Here is a 9,919-nt window from a genome sequence, read left to right as displayed (position 1 = left end):
TGTTTAATCAAACTTTGAACTCGGCTGTTATTTCTATTATTCATTGTTTATGATCTTCTGAATTATGTATAATATTAATACGCAGATCGGTATGCAAATTCATTTGTATGTAATAAAACTCATGAGCCGAAAATGCGAAGGGAGCTAGCTAGATCATGAGCCGCCTATATATATAGTATATACACACACACAGATATCTATATATATATAAGTACTATATCTCTCATAATGCAAGTTTGATTAATTAGTAAATTAATCATAAATTTAAATTAATATTATTTCAAGTTAAAATTTACTTTTTGATTAATCACATTAAACTAATACATAAATTAGTATATAATTAAATTTAAAATAAGATAAAACCTATCATACTAAAGAAGTCGGAATTCCGACTACCGATCGGAATTCGGAATTCCGACTGGAGTCGGAATTCCGCCTCATCGGAAGTCAGAATTCCGATCGGTAGTCGGAATTCCGACTTCCGAACAGAGGCGGACTCCGATTCCAGTCGGAATCGGAATCGGAGCTCGATTTCGATTCCGACAAAAGTCGGAATCGGAAGTCGGGGTTCCGATTCCGACTTAGTCGGAATCGGAGCACACCCCTACCCCCTGAATATAAAAAAAAAAATTATAATTTTTTTTTATTCATTCTGTACAGCCGACTGCACGCTGACTGTATTTACGGACTGTATGTAACGAAGTCCGCTGGGCTCGGTCTCTTTGACAACCTTCGATTCCAAGGCTGCAATCCACTTTCAGCATCAACTGCCTCAGAAATGAAAACAAATAATACGATAACATCCACATGAAAAACGGAGAAGATTCCACAATCAAAACATACTGGCAACTGCATGCGAGTGCCAATTGACCACCCATGCTTTAAGAGGCAAGCTTGCCAAGAATATAGGGCAGTTCACTTTCAGCGCAATGCGATAAATTAAAAGAGCTTTGTTACATACAGTCGACAAATGCAGTCGACGTGCAGTCGGCTGTACGAAATAAATTAAAATAAGTTATAAATTTTTTTTTTTTATATTCAGAGGGACCTACATAAATAAAAAAAGTTATAAAAATAAATTTTTTTTTTCATATAAGTCTCGTATTAATTTATTTTTTTACAATTAACTACACACTGACTGTAAAAAAATATTTCTCAAATTAAAAGGATGATAACTTTTTAGGGACTGTACGATATACAAGGTATGACTAGACTACTTTAAGCCCAAAACCCACCAAAATCAGGAAACGTTGCTTGCATGGGATCAAGCATTCCGACACAGTAGTTACGTAGTACCCAAACACGTGTATTCCTGGGTACTTTTTTTTACCCAAAATAAAAGAGGTATTCCTGGTTTCCTTGATCGAGAGTAAATACATATCTTTGCAAGCTTTGTAATTAAGAAAACTAGAACATGTAGTGAAGCCAGGGATCAATTTGTTCGAGAAATTCTATATTAAACATACGTGCATATATGTTTACGAATTCTGTTGTCGGGTAGTATATCAAACAGGCCTAACCGAGAAAAGTGAAGCTTATAGTTTAGGAGTTCTTCTTGAGATAATCACAGGTAGACCTCCATGGCAAGAAATTATGAGAGCTAAAAGTGATATTAAAAATAAGAAAATTCTTTAGTTATAAAGAGATTACATAAAAATAAATTTATAAATTAATGTGGTTTGATATGGTATATCAGATTATAAAATTATTTTTATTATAAAATAGATATAACAAATTTGATCATGAAATCACATTAGTTTGTGAGTTTATTTTATATAATCTCTTTATATTTGTAATAATTTTATTAAAAATATCATAAATTCAAGATTGCAGGAGATTACAACATTGGCTTTGCCTGGAGAGTTGTTGAAATAGCAACGATTCTTTTGTCTCAAACTTGCTCAAAAGGCCAAAGAAGAGTAAGGTAGCAAGGAGATTAAGGACTTGTTTGGTTATATAGATGAAATGAAATGAGATGAGATGAAAAATATGTGAATAATAATGAGATATTTTGTGAATAATAGTGAAATAGTTTAAGTTAAGATATTTTATGGGGTGTTGAAAAATTAGAGAGAAAAAATTAAATAAAAATACTATAAAGTTAAATATTATTAGAATATAATTTTTTAACATTATTTATGTTTTGAGATTTGAAAAAATTAAATTATTTTTGTGTTTTATTTGTAAGTTTGATAAATTTGTAATGATTTGATGAAAAAATTAAAACGTTGAAAAATTTAAAAAAAGAATATATTTATCATTCTCAGGCACCACATACCACACTCATTTTAATTTTTTTTTTTCCACATAACAAGTATATGTTTTATTAATGATAAGTAAAACAATTTAATTAGTTGAACAAGAATAAAATTAAAAAAAAATTAAAATATGTAAAATTTATGATTTGGGATAATGAGTACCATCTCTCAAATTTAAAATTTAAAATTATTTATATTTAAATATTGTCTGAATGTTGAAATGAGATGGATTAAAATCATCTATAAAACCAACCTGACCTAAAGGAGTACTGTTCGACCACAGCACGAGCGGAGGAGGGACATGAGAGTCAATCGAAAGATCCAATCCAAATGACAGACATACTAGGCCTTAAACATAAGTGAAACGTTGGGGCTGATAAAGAGTCCGACATTACTGCATAGTGGGCCTTGGGCCTTAACAAAAGAGAAACAAAAGTTAGAAGGAGCATGAGTGCAGAGAACTAGTTACAATTGCGAGAGGAGACTCAAGTGTGACTATCCAAGCTATCAACCAATCCTCCCCCGTCCAAGAATGGATACTGAGCCCTCTCATCAGTGATATTCATCATCAACTCCATTACTCCAGTCTTTAAGTCATTGACAGCGAGAAAAATTCATCGATCTTATAATCAATACACTCATAACTTAGCACAATGGGCGGCAACGTAAGCCTTTGTTAACATTCCTCTAATCCACATTCCCCCTTCTCTGTTGAGGTTTCATAGGTAAAAAGACCCTCCCCTCTTATCTGTATAATTATTCTTTCTTTTATGTCTTTTATTGTACCTCGGACTTTAGCTTTTATTTATAATATTACCATCTTGCAGGGAAAAAAAAAAGAAAATGCAGATAGCTGTAACCAATCACAATAAGACATCTGTAATGTGTACAGTTAGAGAGATGCCGTCTTCTAAATAAGAGCTACTTTGGGCAGCTCATGAGAAAATGTAGCTGTCCTGATCAGCAAGCAACTGATCTGCATGACAACTGTATATGTTACAAAGTCATATCTCTTCCACTTGCGAAAGCCAACAAAACATGAATGTGTAAGGTGTTTATAGCACACGCAAACTTCTTATCTTGAGGCCTTTTGTTGAATTATAGTAGAAAATCCAAGCGGGAGATCTGCTTTCTTTTCACAACAGATTCTAAATTTAGCAAACAATCCCAAAGACAATAACCTCTTTGATCCAAACAAAACCAAACTCTTTCCAGACCCAAAAAGACCCCCATTTTAAAGCTCAGACGTCATTATTTAGGGTTCATGCCTCAGAGACTGCAAAGAGTGCAGCAGAGGTAGGGGTTTTAGATGAAGAAAACATATACAAGTAATAACAAGTAATAACAAGGCTGTGAGATTTATGATCTCACAGAAAAACTACAAAATCTTTATTTTAATGAATAATATCATAGCCACCAGTTGGATAACCAATGGAAATTTTGGAGTTATTAAATGGAGAGAAGGCCAGGGCGGCCGGACAAAAAAGAAGCATAAACACGTGCTAAGCAATGAGGCTGGGGTGATTTTCAAGGGCACGCTTTGGGTTGAATCAAGGAGACAGGACCACTGCTGGGCCTCACAATTCTTAAGAAGAATGTCTTTTGCATTGATTAGCTAACAGATTACATTAGAATAACATAAATGTAATCAACAAAGTGAGCTTTAACTACATAGATCACATTAAAATAATTGATTATACAACAAAGTGACAATCACTTTCTTGCCCCTCAGCTTAATCATAAGCAGTATCATTGCTAAGCCTTTCTGTGCAGAAAAAGGGTCATGAATGGCTTGACTATGTTCACATGATTAATTGCCACTTCCACTATGATTATCTCTTCCTTCAAAAACAAAACATAATAACAGTGGAGGCAGGAAAACTACTAGGAAGAATGGCACAGCCAGAAAGCTCTCTCGCTGCTCTTGGGTGGCGGGTCTCTTGATGGAGATAATTAAAAAGCAGCCTGAGTTTTGAACTCTAGATCACAGATATATAATAATCAGAACTTTGATCATGTGGATCACATAGATTAGATTTTGTGTTTTTGAGTAGGAAATGGGATTTGGATGTTAATCAATGGTGCTGAAATGATGATGGATTTGATTAGGGGTCTTTGGTTAAATTTTCTTAATGTCCTTGAAGGGATTTGATAAATACCAATGATTTTTTTTTTCCCTCTTCTGGATAATAATATTTTTCAACTCTTTGGATGACGATGGATATGATTAGGGTTTTGGAGTGGGAAATAGGTTTGCATGGGAAAAGAGGGATTGAAAGAAAAGGCGAGGTCTGCAGGGGGGCAATTCATCGAGTCAAGTTTCTGGCCTAGATTTTCCAGTGCTTTGACTTGTGACCTGAGAAACTTGAGGTAGTTTGCAGCCTCATCAAGCATTGATGCAGTGTCCATCTTGTTCCCACCGGGAACCAGTTTCTGCAAAACCCTAATTCTCTCACTGATCCTCTCCCTCCTTTGCCTTGCAGCCACAGTTTGCGGATCCGATGATATTCGGACATTCTTCCTCTTGGGCTTCTCCACCACATCCAAACCCAAGTTCACTGGTCTAAAAGCCGCAGCCCGATAAATCATCTCCTTCATTTGTGCAATGGCCTCTGGATCAGGTTCCTCGACGGAAGAGGATACCGATGAACTTGACTGTTGGAAGTTGATGTTGGATGTGCTGGGACCCTTCTCTGATCTGGGCTTCTTGGGTTTTGCCGGATTCTCAGAAATGAGTTTAAAACCCCCTTCTGTAGTAGTAGAATCACTTTGAAGAAGATCAAAACTATAATTTGGACCAGCTTTGATCTCACTTTGATCATTGCTAATCTTTGTAGAACCATGCTTAGATTCTCGAAATTGTCCATGGTTTCCATAAAGATCCGAGGAACTTTGCGATACTCTCTTGTCAATCTCGTTTACAGGGCGGCGCATGTCTTCTTTTATTGCATTGGAAGCACCATTCTCGCACTCTCCTGATGAAACTGCACCAATAGAACGAAGGTTCCATAAATTTCTGCAGTCAGAGAAAATCGTGGAAATCCCCTCATCTTCGGCCGACGTGTCTGTGTTGCTAGTAGTAGCTGAGAGCAAGCAATCCAACGACTCAACAGAGCATGTCGGCACTGGAGGCCTTCCATTTTGTAAGCCATTGACCTCTTGGGATTGATTTGCCATGCTAAAATCGGCATTTAAACCGCTCGAAGGATTCATTGTACAAGGCCTTTTGATCATCAAAGCGGAAGGACATAATTCAGATGTTAAATCTTCTCCCCAATGTGTCCCAGCATCTGCTGCCAATCTCATAGCTTCTTGGCGGTCGGATAGGTTCATGTTCGACAAAAACTTCATTGAATCCGATATGAGAGTCGGTGGCCGAACCATTACGCTTGCTATTTCAGAATTTGTAAACACATGCGATGTTTGAGCCTCTTGGAGCGCCTGGATAGGATTGAAAACGCTGGAGTTTTCGCTGGACAAAACCAAGCTTTCTTGAACCCTGTGTTGATACCACGAGGATGGTGTGTTTGTAACAACTAGTGATCCATCCCAACCCAACGCGTCCATTGATAACAGAAATGTTCGAAATGAGAAAGATATCTTACAAAGTTAAAATGATGAAAAGTTCCAATACCTGTAAATCCATATCGTGGAGGAAATGAATATGAGACCAAATCAGAGATCGAAGTCTATCTATATTCTTCAAATATCGTTGCAATCGATCAGAAAGCATAATAAAGAAATTAATTTGAATTATAGCCTTTTGTAAGACATTACATACCAATTCCAGGTTCAGCTCCCTTCCAGACTGCAATCAAGGACAGGCCAACTGAACATAAAATATTTTTTCTGTCTGATGCCAATAAAAGAAAGAAATTGACCGAGCCTCAGCTTTATATCACCTTTTGCATAAGCCGGTTCTGGCACTAAGCACTTTCTTTAATCCAATACCACGAAAAACTGTTATCAGAAAAACAGAACAACCAATGCAAACGTCAGTTTAAGAACCCATAGTTTGTCCTGTACCATATATGGGGACTATCGGAAAGAAACTCGAAGGAACTGCTTCAAGAAACCATGTAAGAGAAAACAATGGAAAATAAAAGCATCCCATAAAGAAAAACAAGAGAATTAAGAGTTCCTATCACGGAATCGAGTTTCTCTGATTCAAGTTTTACTCAAAACAGAAGACTCAAAGGAAAGACAGCAAACGAAGATTTGTTTTACCTTGAGCTGCCATAGAGGACCAATATTGATACAGTGCTTTGTTTTATATATTGAATGGTATATATGCTTATATAGATGGGAAGAACAAATCATCCAATTTTATAATGCAACATATATTGGTAACAGTACTTAAACATGTTAAATATTAGAAAAGGAGAAGCCTAATAAAATATAGTTGCAACTGTTGAAAGAAGTGTAATGGGTTTGAAAAAGATAAGGCTTTTTAGTCAGTTTGGTGGGTGTGTAAGAGTATATTTTTGCAGACGGGGGGGAGCATGATATTTCAGAGAAGAATTTTAAAATATTAATTAGTTTGATTGTTTAATATATATTGGTATACGTATTCTTTAAGTGGGGGAAACTCTGACCTCCTTTTGTCGCTCATGGTATTCCATGCGCACTGTAAAGTTTCAATAAAACTGCAGTGAGAAAGAAAGCATCTTTTAACAGAACCACTTTCTTCATGAAAGGAATTCCCTTAATCATAGTTTTAATCATAGCCTTTACTGCTTCACTTTCTGCTACAGTACTGTTTACTCGATGAAGATGTGCATGGTACCAATCTCTTCCTAATACCTCATGATGGCATGTCTTGAACGACTTTTAGTTCATATATATAGACTGTATGGAGAGATGGGATGAGTTTAAATCTTATAATTAAACAATATATTACCTAAAAAGGCACAACAAATAATGAATATGGTGTGACAAGAATTAAAGTGAGCCATCTTTTGTTCGACTAAATATAGGCTTTGTGCCCAAAAAGTTACCATTAATAGGGTAGTGTGCTTGTCTGTTTCATGTGTATGCTTCGAAGTGGGGAAGTAGATACATGGCAGATCTTTTTTAAATTACAGACTTATCTCGTTAGAGAAATTCGAATTCTGCCATGTAATGGTTGCAGCCAATCTAAAGTCCTATAAAACAATGTCATCGAGGTCACCCTCGGGTTCCCCCGTCTAATATTTGTACCGAGAGCTTCTACTCATAAATAACAGCCATTCTTATCATGTCAATCGCCCGAATAGAGTGTCATGTGCATCGTTTTGCAATATATGGTTCTCTGATTTCCACCGCTAAACAGATTAAATAGGTAAGTAACATTGGAGATGATGAATACATGTTACAACCATTATAACATATAATATATGAAAACTGGAAGAGGATCTGCAGGTATGATTCTCAGGATCACCAATTTGAACATAAAACTCGAAGTGGGAGGTTTAGCATGATAAAAAAGATGTTTGACAGGCGAGCAAAGGTGGCAGGTAGAGAAGAAGATAGCATTATTAGCAGAGGCAAGTTGCTAACAGGATTTTGTCTCTTCAAAACCTTGGTTTTTCGTTTTCTTTCGACTTTATCATACCAAAAAGAGAGAGAGAGAAGTTCTGAGACATACCCACATGCGACCCATGATTACAGCTCACTAATGGGTTCCCCTGGAAATTTGCTTATATATAGCAATCTCTTATTGTCAACTCTCATGTTTTTCTTCACCACCTCTGCAGATCAAGATATAAATAAGGGAAACTCAGATTTCCTGCAAGAAATCCTCTGAAAATCCATTGAGAGAGAGAGAGAGAGAGAGAGAGAGAGAGCGGAATATAGGAAGTGAAAATTATAACAACAGATAAAAGAGCTTCTTAAGTTCATATTCCTAACCTTGACCACCTCTTCTTTCGTCTCTTTCTTGGCCAATTTGAGTATCCCAATTCGTATATCACAAAATATTGGGGGGGGGGGGGGGGGGAGAAAATAGAAGATTTCATAAAAGATAGTCAGGAGAAAATGGAGACCTGATTTATATAAAGACTAGTGTCGATAGAGACAACTTAACGATTGCGTTAAGAGTTGACTCAATGCTGGGCGATTTGTCTCCAAATTTTGACCCCATTCCTATTTAAGTTCGAATTAGAGATGTCAATAGGACTTCAGGTTGGAAAATAACACATGGACTTCTTTTTTTCTTAATTCTATTCCTGGATTATTCTACATGTATCTATTTTAGTACATGCTATATGTCTAATCACTCAGAAATTAAATTTGTATTTTATTTTTTCTTTTATTTTTTATTTTTGAACTCAAATGTGTATTTTATTGACCGTGCAAGAGTGTAATCTGTTCTTGATTTTTAAATTGGTGAATTGGGAGACACAGCATATCAGAGTAAAACAGGGCAATATATTTCTTCCAAAATTTCATAATAATTATTTTGTCAATAACTTTATAATTTGACATAACTTCATATAATATATTAAATATATTTTATAATAAAAATAATTTTATAATTAAAAAATTTATTAAATCTTAATAAACATGTTTGCATGAAGGAAGGTTAAAAAGGAAAAGGACAAAAAAATGAACAAGAAATATTTTTAACGATTTTCTCAATAAAAATAAAATAAAAAATCCCTTTCTCCTTATAATTTATTCAAATATTCAAAAACAAACTCCAGTGTCTGTGTGAATTTAACTCAAGCTTTGTCGTCAGAGAATTCCCAGGTGGAGTAGATGTGAATAGGTGAACAAAAATCAATGGGAAAGACTATTAGTTCAAATTTTAGTGGGCCCCTCTGTTGGGCCTTGTGGTGAAGAAGTGGTCCCCCCTCTCTCTCTCTCTCTTGAATGTCAAAATCGCAATTAATGCCATCTGCACCCTCCCGCGTTATTTTTGGCTGTTCTAACGAAAGAAAAGGGGACGTGCTCAAGTTGTCGGCTTATACAATTTCTCCTGCGATCGATTCGGTTCGGCTCGGCTCGGCGACCATCTCTAGTGTCTACTCACTTTGCCTCTTGTGGTCCCTTCTAACAGGCTAAAAACCTGAACGAACGTTTAGGGGCCCACCGTTTCCCCTTCTTTCTTCGTATTATTATTACGGCTGACACGTGAACTCAACGCTTCTATTCAGATGTGGCACTGCACTATTGGCTGGACAAGTGATAGGATAGCATCCTCCCACGTGGGAAGGCGAAACGGTGGAGCTGTAACTGGGACCATTGACTGGAAAGAAGTTCAAAACTCCGTTCAATTTAGCATTATCTTCCATGACTCCAATCAGGTTCTAGCCCTCTCATTTGATGTAGATGTTGATGTTGCACTCCATATTCATCCTTTATAGTTTTTTCTTTCTAGTTTCACTGTTTAAATGCAAAAAATAATTTATAATAAGTGTCGAAAATTACGTCAAATGACATCAGTTTAGAAATTAAATTTATAATTTTCTTTTATGTAATTTAATGATATTTTCCACTCATGAAAATATGTCCAACGTTCGAATTCTCTTTATATAAAACACAATAAAAGCAAACAATAATACGAGTTTCATGTTGGCATACCAAAAATGGATCGGGGCATTTGTTCATGTTATCGTCAAAAAACCATCCTCTATTATTATTATTGATAAATTGTGGGACCTAAACCTCGTATCAATTAT

At 35.8% G+C, this 9,919-nt stretch overlaps 1 protein-coding gene across 3 annotated transcripts; it reads right to left on the bottom strand.

Annotated features, from left to right (window-relative positions):
- Window positions 1–3,841: 3,841 nt before the first annotated feature.
- Window positions 3,842–8,261, bottom strand: LOC122281677 (transcription factor bHLH87-like). Of its 3 annotated transcripts, XM_043093410.1 has the most exons (4): window positions 8,148–8,261; window positions 7,885–7,987; window positions 6,040–6,218; window positions 3,842–5,892 (listed from the first exon to the last, which is right to left on the bottom strand). In XM_043093410.1, exon 4 carries the CDS (start codon window positions 5,823–5,825, stop codon window positions 4,458–4,460), a length of 1,368 nt encoding a protein of 455 aa, XP_042949344.1. In that variant the 5' UTR covers window positions 5,826–5,892; window positions 6,040–6,218; window positions 7,885–7,987; window positions 8,148–8,261; the 3' UTR covers window positions 3,842–4,457. The 3 variants fall into 3 exon arrangements, with proteins under 3 accessions (XP_042949344.1, XP_042949352.1, XP_042949353.1); XM_043093418.1 differs by lacking the exon at window positions 8,148–8,261 and having other exon boundaries at window positions 7,885–8,092; XM_043093419.1 differs by lacking the exons at window positions 7,885–7,987; window positions 8,148–8,261 and adding an exon at window positions 6,486–7,868.
- Window positions 8,262–9,919: the final 1,658 nt, after the last annotated feature.

This window comes from Carya illinoinensis, chromosome 1 (assembly GCF_018687715.1).
Source record: "Carya illinoinensis cultivar Pawnee chromosome 1, C.illinoinensisPawnee_v1, whole genome shotgun sequence".
Taxonomy (NCBI): Eukaryota; Viridiplantae; Streptophyta; class Magnoliopsida; order Fagales; family Juglandaceae; genus Carya; species Carya illinoinensis.
This window is presented reverse-complemented; position numbering and strand designations above follow the sequence as displayed.